This window comes from Miscanthus floridulus, chromosome 15, assembly GCF_019320115.1.
Source record: "Miscanthus floridulus cultivar M001 chromosome 15, ASM1932011v1, whole genome shotgun sequence".
In the NCBI taxonomy this organism is placed as follows: Eukaryota; Viridiplantae; Streptophyta; class Magnoliopsida; order Poales; family Poaceae; genus Miscanthus; species Miscanthus floridulus.
In genome coordinates this window covers 42570260-42590562 of record NC_089594.1, presented here as the reverse complement: position 1 = coordinate 42590562, position 20303 = coordinate 42570260, and the positions used below count along the sequence as shown (strand labels likewise).

At 49.7% G+C, this 20303-nt stretch overlaps 1 protein-coding gene and 1 pseudogene across 1 annotated transcript; both read right to left on the bottom strand.

The window, feature by feature from the left end:
* Positions 1-463: 463 nt before the first annotated feature.
* Positions 464-1938, bottom strand: LOC136508799 (uncharacterized). Its single transcript, XM_066503573.1, has 2 exons — positions 1307-1938; positions 464-1080 (listed from the first exon to the last, which is right to left on the bottom strand). The coding sequence occupies exons 1-2, from the start codon at positions 1881-1883 to the stop codon at positions 1001-1003; spliced, it is 657 nt and encodes a 218-aa protein (XP_066359670.1). The 5' UTR covers positions 1884-1938; the 3' UTR covers positions 464-1000.
* Positions 1939-12766: 10828 nt separating this feature from the next.
* The window catches only part of LOC136508263 (ABC transporter G family member 35-like), a 59606-nt pseudogene continuing 52069 nt past the window's right edge, over positions 12767-20303 (bottom strand).

The window sequence follows — 20303 nt, the reverse complement described above, 5'->3', positions numbered from 1 at the left end:
CAATACCAGATCGCACATGAAAAGATGCCCAATCTCAAATAATCATTTTTCTGTTCTTTTGTTATTAAAAGTTAAACAACTGAACTCTCCTTATGAATGTCTGACTGTTCACATGATACTGACGCTGTAGAAATTAAACTGTCATGTCCTTGTTCGCAAAGTTCAGTGTTCTTAGCTAGCAAGGCTGCAGCCTCCAGGCGGCTCCAGGTGGCGTATCTGGTTTGGAATCCTCTTGGAATGGGGTCGGAAATGCATAGTATATAAAAATCTGAATGGCTGCGGCGCACATGACTGCATTTTGTTTTATTTCGCCGAATCTATCAGTTCTCACTCGTTTCTGGTCAAAGCACAGGCACAGCTAGCCCAGGTGCCACCTGACTGCGAGCAAATCTTTGCAAGGAAAGCATCTCCACCATTACCAAACGAAAAACAACCAAACAGCTGCAGTACACACCAGCCAATGATGAAAGCAACAACATAATGAGATCCACAGATTCATTTATTCACTCTGATCCCCCGATTTGCAGTACTAATTACTCTGCACATTATTTCGATCACTGCTGCTACTAGTACAATGGAGTACTCTAGTTTTTATTTCCTGCAGATGGCTGGACACTGTCAGGCAGAGGAAGGTTGCTCAGCTGGAGCAGAGGCAGAGCACAGCAAGTCGGGCAACCAACCAAACCGCTTCCCACCAGCCCAGCCCATGTGTGCTGCTACGACGACTACCAACAAGCAACAATGCTCCACCAGACTCAATAGCTGCAATCAATCATGGCAGCTGCCAACGCCCCCCGTCGCAGCTGGGACGCCGCATTTCCATCACTTTACAGCAGCAGCAGCAGCAGCGCGTTCGCGATCAGGTCTGGTCGTCCGGCATCTTGTTGCTCCGTCGTTTACTTTTACGTTGTCCTCGTCGGCGATCGTTTCTTGTGACGGCGGCAGATATGATATATGGTGTGTTTGCCGGCGGCGAATGGTGCGCATGGATCGTCGGCGTTCAGCTGCAGAGGCGGACGGTGCACGCCACCGCCTGCGCCCAGTACTTGAGCCGCGCCTTCACCTCGTCCGGGCTGTCACCTGCGGTTGGTTATCCAAAGACGCTCGTTAGAACAGATGCCGACAAAACAAAGAAGCGAGCAAATCGCCCGTCGACAAGTGGTGTTCTTGGTTGGTTCCGTGACGGGAAAAGATTCCATCCATCTTGATTGATGTGGACAAGTTGGTTTTCTCCGCTCCGGTGACCGAGGAGGGAAGCAAGCAAGGAACCCAAGTCATGGACGGCTTCCTACTTTGCGTTGCTTACCAGGGCTGGAGATCTTCCAGTTGGTGACGGGCGGCGGCGATGGCGCGGCGGGGGTGGCATCCGGTGCGGCGGCGGCCTCGTGCTGCAGCTGCGGCGGCTTGTCAACGTCGTCCAGGTGGAGGCGCTGGGTCATGGAGTAGCAGAGCTCGAGCGCCGGGAGCGTGCCCCGGAGCTCGGGGATCTCGTCGTAGCTGAAGCCGAAGCCCAGGTCGGCGCACCCCTTGAGCTCCTCCAGGTCGTCGTCCGTCAGGCTCCGGGACCGCCCCACCGCGTCGTCCCCGCCCGCCGCGAGCACTACGGGCTTCGGGTCCCGCCGCGCCGGCCACGCCGCCTCCCACTGCGCCCCGCGCCACACGTCCTCCGCCTCCGCCTCGGGCTCGTCGACCGGCGGGGCAGAGACGGCGACCGCGCTGGCGGCGCTGCTCTGTTTGCGGCGGCGGCGGCGGTTGCGGTTGCGTTGGCGGAGAAGGAGTGCAGCTGGAGGCGGGGTCGGCGGCGGGGAGGCGGTGGCAGACGAGGAGGAAGATGACGCCGTGGCGGCGGCGGTGAGCTCGGGGTCGGAGTCTGAGCTCCACATCTCGGCGGCGTGGTCGATCTCGTCGCTTGGACACTGAGAAGGGGGGGCGAGGGAGGCGGGGAGGTGTGAAATGGTGCTGAGTGGGTGGAGGGTGGGGGCTATTTGTACCGCCGGACGGGACGGGGGCCATTGTAGTGGGGCTGGGCTGGCTGGTAGGGGGGTGTGGGACCCGCCTTGAGGCGTGGACGAATGGAGTGGACATATCATGTGCCTGTTCATGTTGCCATGCATGGACGTATCATGTCATGTGTGCTACGCATCGAGGCATCAAGCATCATGCATGGATGTTTCTAGTGATCGACAGAGATACCTTCATGTTTTCCCTTAAAAATCGCGTTCCCTACTTTTTTTTAATAAAACCAGCGTTCATGGTCCTTGAGCTCGAGTAGTCCACAAAACCTTGAGCTTTAATTTTGTGTGCCTCAATAGACTTGATTGGCGAGTTGATTAAGTTATTAAGAGTCCTATCCTATCTATCTTGATTCAGAAAACGAGCTGCGCTTTAGGTCTGGTTTAGTTGGCGAAATTTTTTAGGAAATAGTACTGTAGCATTTTCGTTGTTATTTAGCAATTAGTGTCCAATCATAGTCTAATTAGGCTTAAAAGATTCATCTCGTGAATCTCGTCTAAACTGTGTAATTAGTTTTATTTTTTATTTATATTTAATGCTTCATGCATGCATCCAAAGATTCGATGTGACGAAGAATCTTGAAAAATTTTGCAAAATTTTGGGAACTAAACATGCACTTAGCTAAAGTGCTGAACGTGGCATGACGTTTTTGTAATAGTACCATGCTGTTACGATTACGACGCTAGCCTCCCTCGGTAAGTATGAGTCTAAAATCCACGCCATCGCCTTCAAACATCTAACGTGCTTGGTTGTTTAGTCGCTCCTAAAATTCATCTCACATTGAATATTTAGATACTAATAAGGAGCATTAAATATAGATTAATTATAAAACCAATTACATAGATGGAGGCTAGTTTGCGAGACGGATTTTTAAGCCTAATTAATCCGTCACTAGCACATGTTTACTGTAGCACCACGTTGTTAAATCATAGGCTAATTAGGCTTAAAAGATTCGTCTCGCAAATTAGTCGCAAATTGTGCAATTAGTTTCGTAATTAGTCTATATTTAATACTTCATGCATGTGTCCAAACATTCGATGTGACAAGAATTTTAGGAGCTCCTATAGAAACTAAACAGGGCCTAACCTATCCAACCCCCCACGGCCCTTCTCTCTCCGCTACCGATGTTGCAGTTCACACAGTCATCACTGTCGCGAGCTTGTAGCTCGGTCACCATAATTGAGTTGTAGCTTACTGCAATACTAAAGGTATGTTTGGTAGCGCTTCTGCAGCGACTCCTTGGACAACTTCACCTCTTTCGAAACCAAACGGGTCCAGAGACTCCAGCTCCATGCGTGAAGCCATGTAAATCACACTCAGGGAACATGTAGATGGGATAGGGAGCTGGAAATTGTGGCTTCTCATAGCTTCATCCTCACATCGATGGGCCCAGGGCGGAAATTCCCTAACGAAAGGAGAGGCAAAGGTTGCCACGCGGTCAGGCGGAGCAGTGCCACCACCCTGACGTGACGCGGAGCCACCACCGGCTTAGGTCGACGTGGTTGTTCGATGTGGAGGTGGAGTGGTCGCTCGACGTGGAGGCAAAGTGTGGTATCGGGGCAGAAGCGAAGTGCGGCGGCGGGGTGCGGCCTAAGGCAGCGTCAGGGTGGGGCTTGTGAGGCCACCGAGCGCACTTCCACGGGGCCGAAGAAGCTTCGGGCGGCCAAGCTCCGGAGGAAGCATGGATGAGCTGGCGCAAATAAGGGATAAGAATGGAGCGTGGAGGACCCAGGCGGATAAGAAGAAAAGCATAGAAGAAAATAAAAGAAGAAAAGAAAAAAATAGCGGCATTATAGAGATTTTACCTTTGTATCCACCATGAGAAGCTATTTTGTCAAACATCTCACCAAAACAATTTCAACTCCACCAGTAGCCGAAGCTAAAAAAACATTTCACAAATAAAGCAGGGTTATACCAAACGGCCCATAAAATGCTCTCCATCCGGTCGTCGTCGCTCGCCATGGCTAAAATCCAACACGTTGCCGATTCGCTGCCATGCTAGGTACATCAACTAACTCGAGCTATGAAGCGTCTGAAATGAGTTGAACTTTGCGCTCATTTTCTTAATTATGTACCAAGTGAAGCCAATAGCCATCAGGTTATGCAAATGAGCTGCACTTGAGTCGAGCTGGGTCATTATCCACCTCTAGACGGATTACTCATTAGCACATATGCACTGATCATGTGGTCATTATGATCGAGGAGTATATTATATTATATAGTCCTTGAGCTCGACATGTCCCACTCACATAGGTGTGGCACTGTACTTTTTGCTGACTTTACATGTGTTCCAATCGCCGAAGATTGGCTATTGAATTGCTACAGATAGGACCTTAATTAGTTATGTGGGTAAGGTTAGAGCACGGGGGAAATCGTCTTTTGTTTTAGAACCCCAGCTCTTCCTCATCGTCCTCCAATCTCTCATTGTCCAGAGTCTTCTTCAACGCTCGAAAAGGACGAGATATTTTCAGTCGGCGGCTGGTGCGTCCGATCGAGGCGTGTCGATGAGCAACCTTTACCACTTGTTTCTTCCGATGAAAAACACGTGCGGCAATGGCATGGTGCAAGGACTGTGCGGCGGTACGGTGATCTTGGTGCCACACACACACACATTCACGGCAACCCAGTAACTTCGTCCTACTGTCTCCAGTAGGACGAGCTACTGCCAAAAACGAGACACGTAGGTACGTGCAGCCAGCACGGGACCGGAAGACGTGTGTGGCACTCTCGATCACAAAGTGCGAGTGCGTCGTCTTGATCTTGTGCTCTCTCACTCTCACCGCCGTGACCAACCACACGACGCATCCGTACGTCTGCCTGCCGCTGACATTTGAGTACCTACGCTAGCTCTGGCTGGGTTGGATGAGCATCACACATTCCCACGACCACCAGCCGGCACGCACGCATCCTCCGACGTGGCGTGCGGCCCCGGATGGCTGAGCCTGCGTTGGTGCTCCGGGAAAGCGGCTGCGCCGTGCACGGAAGCGCGCGCCGCGCGCCGCGTGGACGTCTGGGGGATGATACCTGTTTGCTATTATGAGAAAAAAAATTACTATTTCTATATCTACGATCGAACGACTCAATTACCAGTCGTCCCTACAAATGATCTATATATAAAATAGCTACTACATCTTCTTTCTCCACGGCCACCGTAACTAGGTGGACGTAGGGCTCGCCCTTTTCCCTTTGCTGGCTTGGCGTCCGCGGGCAGGCGCTACTGCGCTGCGTACGCTCTGGCGCCCGCACGGTTTGTTTGTTGCGGGGATAAACGTGGGTGTCGCGTGTGCATCACATCATCATATCCACAACGTCGCGCGTCGCGCCGCTGTAGCTAGCTAGACAAGTGTAAAAGAGTGACTTTTTGTCACGTCTCTTTCGGCACGTACGCAGTAGTCCTAGTGAAAGAGCATCGCTTGTGCATCACACTATGCAGCTCCATCGATTACGTACGTGGCACACATATAGCTCCGCCTGCCCAGGCTATACTTCCCTAAAAAAAAACACAAGCAGCGAGCTGTGCTCGCTCACCGTGTACACCGCTCACTAGTAGTACAGCATGCATGGTCGTGTACAACATTTTATTATTATGACTTGGTAGTTGCGAACAGGGAACAGGGGACGGGACAACCTTTTCGTTACAATGCCCTCCAAAGTCTAAAGTTGCATGCGAAAGCGGGGTATTGACCTCAGATCAACGGAGGCAAACACAATAAGATACCGTCTCCGTTAACCATTGTCAGCAAAGTCCGCGGTTGAGCGTCCGCCTCAGTTAATGGTTAACAGAGGCGGCCATCGTAAGCAGTGGCGAAGCTAGAGCAAATTAGAGAGGTACACTTGCCTTATGGGTGCATAAGGATGTGTTGCAAGGGGATGCATATATGATGAAATTTTAACCAAATCTACTGTTTTTGAATTTTTTTAGGGGGTGCATTTGTATCCCGTGAGAGCAACATAGCTTCGCCCCTGATAGTAAGGCAACCACCTCTGCCTCTGTTCATGTATTAACCGAGGCGACCACCTTTATACGACCATCTGTGAAAAGATCTATGTAGCAGTGACGCATGCGTTTGGAACGGAGGCGTGTGGTTGCCGTTGCTAGATGCCTTGATGGGCACGGATGCAAATTATTGCAGTGATGCGTCGTTGGAGGACGCCGCTGGACCATGGAAAGATATGAGTCCACCACCATGCATCATCGTTGAACAGAGAGGCTCGATCGATCAGAGAGATGGTACCATGCATGCATGCATCATCAGCTAGCGTACACTACTGCCGGCGTTGTTCCGGCATGCACGGAACCACCACGTGCCCGGCCGGTCGACCGAAGACTGTGCGGTATGTCCTCCTTAGATACAAACAACAGGTCGGCAATAATGTTGGTGTTGAAGAGAGGACCATTCTTAGATTCCAACACCTTCGTATCAAAAACACAGCATGATGCCTCGTGCAGTATATATCAAAAGCATGCATTATTATTGTTGGGAGACCAGAGGAGGTGCAACCGTGCAAGCTAAGGCTGTGTTTGGATCCATCCAGATTTCCATAAGCTAGTAGAAGCTGGGTTCATTTAGCTTTTGTGATTATGAAAGCTGGCTTGTGGAGTTGGTGGATGTTTGTAGACCATACCAGCTTTCTACATGCTAGATTGCCGAATCTGATCCATCCAGATTTCCATAAGCTAGTAGAAGCTGGGTTCATTCAGCTTTTGTGATTATGAAAGCTGGCTTGCGGAGTTGGTGGATGTTTGTAGACCATCCCAGCTTTTTACATGCTAGATTGTGGAATCCGCTGAAATCCAAACAGGCCCTAAGTGCACTGCAATGGACTGGTTTGGGGGGCGAATTGAACCCCCTCACATAACAAAGGGAGGAGGCACGCACCAACACTTGGCAGGTCCTTGAAACTTTTGATAATATTGTCGGACTGCAGCGAGCAGTGTGGTAGGTTTACATACTTGCTCTGAATAACAAAAACAGGGGATCAAGCTGTTGTTGGCGAACATACTGTAATAACAAAAGCAGGTCCTTGAACCTTTTCTAAATCTCACTGAAATCTACGTCTAGTGTCCGTTCCTAGGAAACTGGTGTCATTTCCAACATCCATGTGGTTGGATTATGGCCCTGTTTGGACCCGCTTTGCTGGACCACGTTTTGATCCTAAGCCGGCTTCCTCGATAAGCTGACTTCGATTCAAACCAAAACGGCCAAAAGCATGGAGAACTTTGGGGGTGAGGAGACAACTTGGTGTGGTTAAGGGAGGGATAAGCATCCGGTGGATCTCGCCACACTTGCGTGGAGGAAGGAGTTACCGTAGGATCTCAGCGTGCTCATCACGGAGGGTGGAGCGGCCACCGGATCTTGATGCGCTCGTCGCAGAGGGTGGAGTGGCCATTAGATCTCAGCTGCTTGCTCTAGAGCTTGGTCGCCATCCTCCGGGGACAACCACGACGTGGCCAGGGTGGGGAACCGCTAGCAAGGATGGTCGCCGAAGGAGAGCATGAGGCGGGCATGTCTAGCAAGGATGGCGGAAGAGGCGTGGGCGGATGGAAGAGGGCGACGTGCGGAGGGAGTGATGAATTTGAGGTGATTTTTCCCACAGACCCCTCCTAGCGGCTTTCATGTTCACGTGTAAATGACGCTGTGAAGTTGAAAGGTCCTTGTATGGTTTTGGTAATTGAGTGACACCTAGGTGGACTAATTGTGTTTATGTGAGATACACAGGTGATTAGTCAACATGTATATGTGTGTGAGCAACATAAGCCATGAAGATGAAAATGGCTCGGAGATGTTGCAAAGCTCACACATGTGATGATGAAGGAGCTCATTGCACATGAGACATGACATTGAGTCATGTGATTAAGGTGGAGAAGATCAAGATAAGACTTGGCTTGATGGACCGGTTGCAAGAGTGAAGGGCAAGTCGGAGGCTTTGGAGCGATGGACCGCATGGCGATGAAGCTTAAGCAAGACTTGGTGCCGATAGACGAAAGCAACGGTGAAAAGCGAGTAAAGTCAAGATCAATGAACCAATATGATCACGTGATGATATGAAGTGGATCATATCATTGTTGATCGTGTTGGTGCATGTGTTGCATAAACAATGGAGGAGATGGAATGGAATGCGCAAGGCAAAGGTATAACCTAGGGCATTTCATTTCACCGGTCATAGGTGTGTAGAGAAGTTTATGACCGGGTTTATGATAGATGGCCGTACTATCAAGAGGGGCAAACTTATTTGCATATCGGTCATCTAGTGCCACTCGAGTGATCTAACTTTGCATCGTCGCTAGGATCGAGTGGCGTGGCAAGTTGAGTGGCTAACCCTTGAAAATGTTTGTGAAAATATGCTAACACACATGCACAAAGGTGATACATATTTTGTTTAGCACTTGGGAGCAAGGGTTCAAAACTTCACCGGCGGAGTGTCTGCCTGTACAGAAAAGACAGGGTTTCACAGAGTGGATCGGACGCTGGCCTCAATTGGACCGGCGCGTCCGGTCAGTGGAAGCAGTGAAGGCGCTGGCGTCGGTCTTCGACTGTACGCTGGGTCACTTGGTGACCGTACACTGGGTGGGTGCGTCTGGCCCTGCTGATGTGGCGACGCAGAGAAGTTGGAGAAGGACCGGACGCTAATGCTGCGTCTGATCATGACCGACTGGACGTGTCCGGTCGCGACTGGTACCTTACTGGAAGTGACCGGACGCTGGGGTCCTATGTCCGGTTTTGGCACTGTGTTGCGTCCGGCCGTAACTTAACCGTTGAGATCGGGCGCTCAGTATTTGAAGCGATGGATGACGTGGCAGCCATCCGTTGACCGGACGCTGGCAGGGTGCGTCCGGTCGATACGACCGGAGCGTTCGGTCACCCCGAGCTGTGCCCAGTGAAGGGGTACAACGGCTCTATTTTCGTGGGGGCTATAAATAGAAGGGGGTCTCAGCCTTGGGTGTGTTGCTGAGCACACTAGAGCCTTGGTGGCTTATGTGGTAGTGCTTGTGAGCCCTCTAACTCACTTGAGCTTGATAGTATTCATCCGATCGAGTGAGTGAGCGATTCTAGTGCGATTGCATCGTGAGATTGCATCGAGTGACACTAGGTGATCGAGTTGCAATCCGGTGGTGCTTGTTACTCTTGGAGGTTGCCACCTCTAGACGGCTTGGTGGTGGTCTCCGTCGAAGCCCGCAAGAAGCTTGTGCGGTGCTCTGGAAAGAGCTTTGTGAGGGGCATTGTGCTCGTCCCGCGGGAGCCGCAAAGAGCAACTCTAGTTGAGCGTGTCATTGAGCTACCCTCACTTTCGGGGTAGGTTCTTGCGGTGCCCGACGTGCGGGCTTGACGGGTGATGCCAATTAGCCGTCGAACCACCAAGTGAGCGGTCGACACAATGGGGACGTAGCGTGTTGGCAAGCACGTGAACCTCGGGAGGAAATCACCGTGTCAACATTGTTCTTCTCGTTGGTTTGCAATCCCCTTACACAAGCTTGTAGTTACTTTCATATACATTGTGCTTGTGTAGTTGCTCTTGTAATTAGTTAGCTTGTGTAGCTCACTAGTTATCTTCATGCTTGTGTAGCATAGGAGTAGCTCTCTTGCGTGACTAATTCGGTTTGAGTAACCTTGTTAGTCACATTGCTTAGTTTGTGTAGCTAAGTAATTTGCGCTTTATAATTTGGCTTGTATAGCCTTGTTATTGAGCATTGCTAGTGAGCTTAGGTGGCTTTGTGCTTTTGCTTACTAGCATGTGTATGAACTCCCTTGTTGCTTGAAATACTAGTGGCATAGGTTTGTGTGACCTTGCTTCTAGAATTGGTTAGGTGAGTTTTAGCTAGCTCGATACCTTAGTTGCTTAAATTAGGATCTTTGCAAGGTGCTAGAGAACATAGATAGAGGGATGTAGTCTTGGCTAGACCGATTGTTTTTATTTCGTATTTGTTTCGGTTAGTCGGCACGATTAAATTTAGAAAGGACTATTCACCCCCCTCTAGTCTGTCATCTCGACCTTACAGAAGGGAATCATTAAAAAAGAAGCCACGCTCGAAGGCCACCATTTGGGGGCCTTGGGCCGCTTTTTTTCACCAGCTGTCCAAAATCTGTTCCAAACAGGCCCTATAGCCATCTCTAATTTTGCTGACTCCTTATACCCTCTTGAAAAAATACAAAAGTATACTAAAAATTAGTAACAAGTCATCAGCTCAAGCATCATGCAACCTAATATTTCTTATAGTGTTCAGTGCTATGTTTTCAGTACAAAAAATATTATGGAAAGTAACAAATGACAAGCTCAAATAGGCAACCTTTATGGCTAAGCTCAAATAGGCAACAAATGACAAGCTCAAATAGGCAAACTTTAGAGCTAAAATCCTCAAATATGTGGTCTAAAGTGCTCTAAAGTTTTTAAAGCTCTAAAGTTTAGAAGTGGGGATCAAATAGGTCCTAAATGGATCAACCGTTAATTGTTAACACAGTTAAATTCTTGTAATTTACATTCTAAATTTACCCGAGCAAGCAAGCTGTAGTGGTACTCGATCTGTCATGCTTGGTCCCAATTCTCCACAGTTTGGATGAAAAAAGAACAAAAACTGCATGGATTTATTTGGTATTGTATAATACTAGTCCTTTGATCAGAAGCTACGCTATTGTTGAAGAAATAGTATCACGCTAAACTATAACTTCAACTACAGAGCGCTAGCAGTGAGCAGTGGCAGTGTGGCACCCATGTCAACTGGTGAAAGGCTACAGTTTGTGTCCGACTATATGTAATCGCTCCGTCCCAAAATACATGTCATTTTTTTTACTTTTAGACATCTTATTTGACTATTTGTTTTATTAAAAAGATTTTATAAATATTATTTATTTTGTTATGACTTATTTTATCATTAGAGATACTTTAATAACGGCTTATTTTATTTGCAGAAAAACTGAATAAGACAAATGATCAACCATGATATCTAAAAGTCAAAAGTGTCATCTACTTCGGGACGAAGGGAGTATATGTTTATGTCATGTAGATTTCTATTTAATCCTCTACCAATTTTATATTTTTTTGTTAACAAATACCTATGAACAAAGGCATCATAGTGACCATGTGCTCGAGTATTTGACGCATCTAAGTGCCCACGATATGAAACCCATCAAGTGCTTGTTCAGTTAATCCCCAAACCAAGAGGATTGAGGGGATGGAATCCTCTACAAGTCAAAACCCCACTCATAAGAGGAGGATTTTGACTTGTAGGGGATTTAATCCCCTCACCCCCTACAATCCCCTCGATTTGGGTTTAACTAAATAAGGCAATGGCCCCTTGCAAGAGCTTGGAAATGAAGGGACCAAATCATTCCACCGCTAAAGCATCGACATACAAGCTTTTTTATTCTTTTAGTTATTGATTTTTGTGGTTGAATTTTACTTCAACCGCGGTTGGGAACTACTAATTCATTAGGCTATAACAATCTTGGATGGGCTCCTAACTAGCTAATTATCCACCAAACTCAATGTAACCATGAAAATAATCGGTAATTAGTGTGGAAAAGAGTCTAGAATAAAAGGAATCCAAAAGAAAGATTCTTCTTTTCTGAGTTGTTCATTCAATTCACATTTGAAATAGGCTGGGGTTATAGTTTAAACCAGACAGGATAAAGTACCGCTGGTAAATAATTTAATGGCAAGGAAGTGTAACGATGTGAATTACCTAGCCTCTTCATAAGTACTTTTTCTTTCTAAATTGTGAGTCCTTCTACCTTGTTTAGGTATATAGTTTTTGTTACGTGTCTATATATAATATTATATCTAGATACATAGGTATGTATTTAAAAAACTTACAATTTGAAATGAGCTGAGTATTGAAGAACTCTATGGCTGAGATCAGGTTGTGATGCATCGGCAGATGGCCCACACCCCTTCCCACGCACAGCCTAGCTTGTGCGATGCTCGTCAATTTGCGCCACAAGCCCACGACCACACGGTTCGGCTCGTGTGGCCACTAGGTGCATAGGACCATGGGAGTCAGTTTGGATTTGATAGAGGGTACCCGGGTCTTTTTCCTATTTTCCTTACTTATTTCTCTTCTCTTATTTGTTTAATCCGGTCCTATCTATCACACATACAAATTTGGGGTAGACAGTAGCTTCAATTAAAACTAGTGGGAGGCAAAATCACAAAGTCAACAAAAGAGGGACAACAGAACCATTTAGGTCTGTTATAAAAATCGTGGAGAAAATTCTTAGAAATTAGTTCAATTTCATAAAAAACGTAGGATTAGAAAAATTTTCCAGCCTCACTCTAATCCATCCCAACACATGTATATTGCTGTGAATCCGACGACATCCAAACAAGGCTTAAATAGGGGAAAATCAGGTTTGACATTTTTTCTTATGTATTAGGTTATAATACAAACTGTGATTTTTATTTTAAAGATCTGCAGATGATGTACATCGCCACAGTACTTACTGGTGATCTGATACTGTCAGATGGAGATTTTGTCTATACTTTCTATCATTTGCCAAATAGAGCCTAGCATCGAAACCAAATTTCCCATTTGCATAGTATTCGCCAAAGTGAATTTTTATATAGCCCAAATAAGACTCACCTATCATTCACACTTCCTTGACCTCAAATTAGCTACCATATCAAAATTCTCCATTTACATTGAAACTTTGCTCAGCTATGGAAATAGAGATATCATGGAAATACCCACTTGCATAGTACATAGTACACAATCTAAAGACACGGGTGATGGCACGAATAAACTCCACAACAAACATCATCACCTCGTTTGAAAGTTGAGCTTCATGATGGCACAAGCAAACGAGAAGGCAAATAGCACCGCAAAGGACACAACAACAATGGCCACCCATCCCAACCAGCTATGCTTGAAGTCATAGTAGTTCTCCACAAAGACATTCACATGGGTTCCATCCTCCATAGGCATGGTAACATCACCAAATTGCGAGATGATCAACCCATACAGTGTCCATGCAATAGGGCATATCCAAGAGTACCATCTCCACCATATAGGAATTTTCTGAACATGGTGTAACTTGTAAGTCCAGAAACATTAGTAGTTATCGTTTCTTAAAATGATAAGGTGGAGAAAGTGGGTGTTGAGAGAGAGAGAGAGAGAGAGAGAGAGAGAGAGAGAGAGAGAGAGAGGGGAGGGAGGGAGGGAGGGAGGAAGGGAGGGAGAGAGAGAGAGAGACTTACTGGCCGGGGGACGAATATCCTAGAAAAAAGGTTCCAGATGGAGTAGAACGAGGAAGACACAATTGCGGCGATTTAATAGTTTGGCGTAAGGCCCACAACCATCATGCCATAGAATGTGAAGTAGAGCATAGTGAAGTACATAAAGAAAAGGTACCAGAAAAATTTGGCAGCCGTCCACTCAAATCCGATCATTGCATAAACTATTATTCCATATATGCTAGCCTGAATCAGCGCATAAGGGATTTCAATGACAACCTGCAAGGAAACAAGCTGAGTGCATATCATGCCCAAAAATTAAAAATTGAAGAAACTAACAGTGAAATAGATTTTACCTGCCCAAATGCATATGGAAAAGCTGAGTACATGCCCGCAGCTCTTTCACGGTAAAACACTGTTCTTTCCACAGCAACAACTGGCTGAACTGAAATAGCATTTACAAAACCTATGAACAGCGATGCACCATACATTGACCCCATGGCATTGAACAAATCTTGTGGCTTCTCCCTAGATAAAAAACGTATATCCAAATATTGTACAAGAAGCAAAACATGAATAACATATTGAAGGTGGGTTTGCTTCAAAATGTTCACTGTGGCATGACTTACATTTTGCCGCCAAGGTCCCAATAGATTGTACCAAAAAGAAGAGCTATTATAATAGTAAAAAGAAACCTGACGGCATTATAAGGAGGGTTCCTCCAGTATGACAAATTCTGCTTCCATAGGCAAGCAATGCATTGACTGAGAAAAGACTGAGAATATGTGGTAGGGAAATGGAGGTCAATTGAACCAGGTAGTGGTTTGTTTAGCTCCTCTATCAAAGCCTTGTTCTTCCTGTCAAAAGTTCAGTTAGAACCCCAATAGGAGAAATGCTTTGGAGGAGGAAAAAAGGGTCAGTCCTACTGTTATGACCGGCACCCATTATACAAGGTGTAGGCCCATGTTATGGCAAGTGGAGCCGGTCCAGGGGTCACGGGGCACTGTAGCATGTGGTACTGTAGCACATGCAGATTAGATTGGTTTGGTTTGTTAGGAAAGAGATATGTTAGATTAATTCAGTTAGGATATCACCTTAGGGGCAAGTCAGTCATCTCTATAAAAAGAGAACCCTCAGAAACAAGAATTGTTTCCGGCTTCCTGAAGAGAGCCGGGATTTCCTAACCCTAGCCGCCTCCTGCTGTGTCTCGCATGAACAGTGCCACTGCTACTGTAGCACCGCATGAATTCTAGGGCGGCAGCATCAGCCGCCGCGCTCTCGCCGCCACGGCCCCTCGCCGGCATTGAGAGTACAGACCACGTCCTCCTCTCTTCCACCCCTATAACCTACGCAGTAACACCGGTAGGGCATCTAGTCCTATCAGCCTGGTATCAGAGATGTCAGGTCCTCCATCCACATCCACGCAGCCGCCGTCCACCTCCACCTCCCTGTCCCTGCCATCAGTGCCAGCGCCGTCGGCCGCATCGGGGTTGTCGTCCGCATCCTCGGGAGCGCCCCTGACGTTGGAATCTTTGGCCGCCGACGTGGCTGCGATTGCCTATGGCATGGCGGCCATGCAGGCAACCCTGGCTGCCCTCATCCCACCACCTCCCCCTCCACAACAGCCGACACCACCACCACCTCCATAGCCATCACAGCCGCAGGCGATCTTCCCCTATGGCATGCCCTAGACCAGCGGGACGGGGGTGCCCCTCCACTTGCTGCGGTGGCCGGCCTCGCCATCTCCCATCCCGTTGCGGGCGATGGGCTCGACGACTCCACCCATCTACACGATGGCCACGACCCCTACACCGTCGGTAGCCACGGCCGCGACGTCCTCCGGGGCGCACTAGCCGCCCCTGACCAGCGGCATCGGCTATGGAGGGATAGACGGTACCCTCGTCTACGGTGGAGGCGGGTACTCCGGCGGCGCCCAATATGCGGAGTACTCGTCTGCCGCTGCTCCGAACGGCGCCCATGCCCCACCCAAATTTTACAAGCTAGAGTTCCCGACGTTCGACGGCGTCGTTGATCCGCTCAATTGGCTCAACCACCGCGAGCAATTTTTCCACGGCCAGCGAACATTGGCTTCGGATCGCACATGGCTAGCTTCGTACCACCTTCGCGGCGCTGCTCAAACTTGGTACTATGCGCTGGAACAAGATGAAGGCATGCCGACCTGGGAACGCTTCTGCGACCTGTGCCAGCTCCGTTTCGGCCCCCCAACGCACAGCACGCGGCTGGCCGAGCTCGCCCGGCTACCCTTCCAGTCATCGGTCCAGGAGTATTCGGACCGCTATAATGCCGTGCTCTGCCATGCTCGCGACCTCAATCCTCGCTAGAAGGCGGAACTGTTCGTGGGTGGCCTCCCCGCGCACATCAAGGTCGATGTCGAGATGCGGGATCCACCCGACCTTCAAACCGCCATGTATTTGGCCTAGGCATTCGAGCGTCACGTGGCGGCCATGCCTCCAGCGCCTCTGCAGCAGGGTGCTCGACCTCCTCAGTGGCCTGGCCTTCCCCCGCGCGTGCTAGGAGCGGGTGCTCCTCCAGCTGGAGCCCCTGTGCCCCTAGGGGGCGGACCAACAGCGGCGAACGGGGCGCCCCCGGTGCGCCAGTTCCGTCACCTCACGCCGGACGAGCAACTGGAGCGGCGTCAACAAGGGCTTTGCTTCAACTATGATGAGCCCTACGTTCGCGGCCACGTGTGCCCATGACTCTTCTACATCGAATCGGACGACTACATCGATGACGGGCTGGGGGATGCCGCGGTGATGGATGACGTCGCCAACCCCATGGCTCCGGACGCCCAGGAGCCTACGACCGCTAATGCTTTCGTGGTCTCTCTACACGCACTTGCAGGGATGCGCACAGACAATACGATGCTACTCTCGGTGATGGTTAAAGGGGAGCGGCTGTTGGCGCTACTCAACACCGGCTCCACACACAACTTCCTCCATGGCACGACGATGCGCCGCCTATGGCTCGCCCTGACGGGCGGTGAGTAGCTCCGTGTCACCGTGGCCGACGGCGACCGGCTCCCTTGTGAGGGCATTGCTCGCCACGTGCCCATCCGCATTGGCTCAGAGTCCTTTTCCATCACGTGCGTCGGATTGGACTTGGGCTGTTTCGACTTCATCCTCGGCGTCGACTACCTACGGACCTTGGGTCCCATCTTGTGGGATTTCGAGGCCATGACGCTGTCCTTCTGGTGAAACGACCTGATTTTTGCGAAGGAAAATCCACAGAGTTGAAGTGTAATAAGACCGCTGTAGATCATATTACCCAAATTCCAGTCGAATATCACATCCATACATCGTAATATCAGAGTACAAATAGTGCAGAATTACATAAATTATTACATCGCCGCATTGGCGGAATCAAAAGTAGCATTCATTCATAACAGCTTGAAGATGAGATTGCCAAACTCGAGCGTAGGAACGAACCCCTCAACAGTCAAACTCCTCGGAGCTATACTCCTCAGCAGAACCTGTGTGCCAAAATTTATCAGTACGATTTGTACTGGCCACTCCCACCCTATGAGCATTGCTTTGTGGAAATTGGATGCAAGATGGATATATTCAAAAAGGAACCTATAAGGCTAGGGTTTCCTATGTAATAGCATATCAAGTATATAGTAGTATAGTCAAGTTTTAACACCATTCTCACACACATTCCACCCCATTCCCATCCAGAGCCAGGTTTCGATCCTGGGATTGATATACCACCATCTCCACATCATCACCACATCACTACCATACCATCGCTCAGTCGACAGGCCAACTCCCTCTCGGCACTGTCTCATGGCCCATACCCCTGGCTACGACCGACACTCTCTCACGGGGGAAGAAGAGAAGGACTCAACTCACTATCTAGTTTAAGCGAAACCCAGGAAAGGTCCATAGCAGACAAGTCGGCACATGTATCGATCGATCAACCATACACTCTACAGAGGTTTTACATAACCACAAGATCTGCCTTCTTCGCTGACCATCATCAACTGGGCTGATTCCGGCCGCTTGCTAGCCTAGGATAATGCCACTCTACCATTCAGCCCTGGTACACCCCAAGTTTAGTCTGGGGTGGCTGAAACTATGAGTCATGAGCTGGGTCCACAAGGTCTCCATGAAGTCTCGGAAGGGTGTGAGGGAATCCTCCGCGCCCCGTACCTCCTTACACTGTCCGCTATCATCCTAGCAGTAGTGGCAATATCCTACCAAGTAGTTCGGCCATCCCGCACCATATAGGGCGAGTGGTACGTAAGGCTTCCTGGTGAATCTGAGTACTAGTAAGTCCTTAGGGATGACCAAGCCAGAATGTCTTCATCAGGGTTTCCATTTACCGTGCCACCACAGCACCTCCACCCTTGGCTCCTCCCATCACAGGTTCACGCCCAGGGCCACCTCATATACCATTTACCCACCACAGGTATCCATTCCAAGGGTGCCCAAGTAGTATGATTATAACAGTTCTATCATAGTATGATTATAACAGTAAAGTAAAGCAATAACAGTTCTATATTAGCCATGCGTAATAGGTGCTACGAGATTGGGTGAGATGTGGCACCTTCAGTGTAGTCGTCCCCGTACTCCTCACGGTACTCTCGGTCCTTGTCTGTCTGGTTCTCCTCCGAGTCTGCAAACGATCGCATTATGGTCGCGTTAGCGACGTCTATAGAATAGCACAAAGATCAATGAAAATTCAAAAGAACCAAATGCACTCAAACATGGGTTCACTACGTAGAGCTTGATTTTAGATGAATTTTGGTCCTGGTCTTGCATTTTTCTGAGTTCGTATGAATTAATTATGAATTTCTGAAGTTTCAATCATTTCTAGAAATGGAAAAGGCTGAATTAATTCTGGGCTCACACGTGTCACACTGTGACTGGTCCACGTGGCTTGCTGACACCAGCGTGATGTCAGCATGACATCATCATCTCGGCTCCGAGCTGACAAGTGGGGGTCCTGCTGACGTCATCTTGACGTCAGCATGACGTCACCGACGTCATCAGTTCCGACAGGTGGGCCAGGGCTCTTGGGTCACTGACTTGTGGGTCTGGTCAAAGTCAATGTCAAGTCAACGAGCGAGTCAACGGTCAATGGATCACAGTCACTGACAGGTGGGGCCAGGGCAGCTGACGTCAGCAGCTGACGTCAGCAGCTGACGTCACCGTGACGTCATCATGACGTCACCTCGGCTGTGTTTGTTACTGACAGGTGGGACCCGCGTGACGTCGTCATGATGTCAGCATGACGTCACCTACTGACAAGTGGGTCCAGAGTCTCTGTGTCGCTGACATGGGGGTCCGGTCAATCGGTCAACGTTGACCGGTCAACGGTCAACACGGACGGGTCCAAATTGGGTCGGTTGGGCCTGGATATGGGCTGGGCTTTGGCCCACCACGTGGCATGCTGTGGCACTGCCACGTCGTAGCCAAGGGCCTCCACTGGGCTTCGTCCACAGTTCGGCCCACACCGTGTGGCTCATGGTGGACTCGTGTTCACGGTCCATGGACCGTAGGCTGGGTCTTCGGTGGACCGAGTCTATCCTTCTTCCCTTTGGCTTAGTCTACGTGCACCGGGTGCAGGCATGCGGCCGGTGAGGGGAATCCTTTGCTTCCTTCTCCGGCGTGTTCCCGCCGGTGGTGTGCTCACCGACGAGCTCCCACAACGGCGTTGGCGTCCAATTGAGGTGGGGAAAAGCTTCGTCAGGCCTCGACGAATACGGTGGTGGGGTCAAGGTGGCGGCCAGGGCTTCCCAGGGCATTGGCCACGGTGGTTGGCGGCTCGGTCGTGGCGGTGCTCACCGGCGGGGCATCTCGGGGCTGTTCCAGGGGTCCTGGTGCCCCGTTTCCTTTCAGACGGCTAGCGGGAGATAGGGTATAGCGTCGACGATGACCATAGGGCGTGGCGGAGTCTACGCGCGGTGGTGGTGCACGGCGGAGCTCTGGCCGGTGGTCTGGTGCTCGTGGCCAAGGCGTTGCGGCCGGCTATCGGGGTCTCGGTCTACGCGACTATCCTCCGGGCGTCACGGTGGTGCTACGGCTACTTCCTAGTCCGGCGAGGTGGCCGGGTGCGCAAGTGGTGGCCGCGCCATGAGGGCGGCGTCGTGAGCGTGCTCTGCTAAGGCGTCCAAGGGCTAGGAGGAGGTCTCAATAAAAGGACTCACCGAGTGGTGCTGGCGGCGTTCGGTGGTGGTGCGGTGGTGAGTCGTGTCGTCGGGGTAGGCGCTCAGGGCGGTGCTTCGGCTCCGGTGATCGGCGTCTCCGAGCTCACTGCTCGCCTCCCCTCCTCCGAATTTCCCTCTTGGCCCTCTTCTCTCGGTGCGGTGCTGGCAGTTGGGCCACTGAGCGGCGGCGTCATGGGCTGAGGAATTCCCTAGGGCGCTCTGGCGTCGCTTTATAGCCCCGAGGTCCAAGCTTCTCCCATGGTGGACGGGGCGGACGGCTAACGATGCACCGATGGCATCGAACGGTATCGCGGGCACGGGTGGTTGGCGCAAGGGTTGCGTGGGCATGGCGCTAAGGGGACAGGGCCAGGTGATTCGCGTGACCCTGGGCCCACGCCTATCGTTTTGGTCGGGACTCGGTCGGAGGAGGTGCCGGTGTGGGGAGAAAGAAGATACTATGGCGGGGGGTGGCTGACACGTGGGGTCAGGCGGCAGCGGCAGCAAGGGGAAGCAAAAGGGCACGCAGGCGTGAGCAGCGCGCTGGGCTGGCTTGCTGGGCCTGGTGCTGCCACGCGCAGGCTGGGCTGGCTAGCGGGCCGAGCAGGCCGAGCCGGCTGCGGGCTTTCTTCTTTTCTTTTCTTTTTCTGTTTTATTTTTCTTCTTCTTTGTGTGAATTCAAATTTGATTTGGAATTTGAATTCAAATCTGGTGTACCTTATTCATTGGATTTTTAGATATGAGGCCCACAACACTCTTTTATATATATTAGGAACTTTATTTAGCTATTTTGTTGAACAAAATAGTGGTAGTTTTGTTACACAAAAATAGAAATGGTTTTCATTTTTAAGCATTTATTCTTTGGTTTGATTAATAATTACCTTGTAGTTTATTACCTTAAAGAAGTTGTAAAGCAATTGGAAATCCAAATCACAATTTGAGTTAACAATGTATGCAT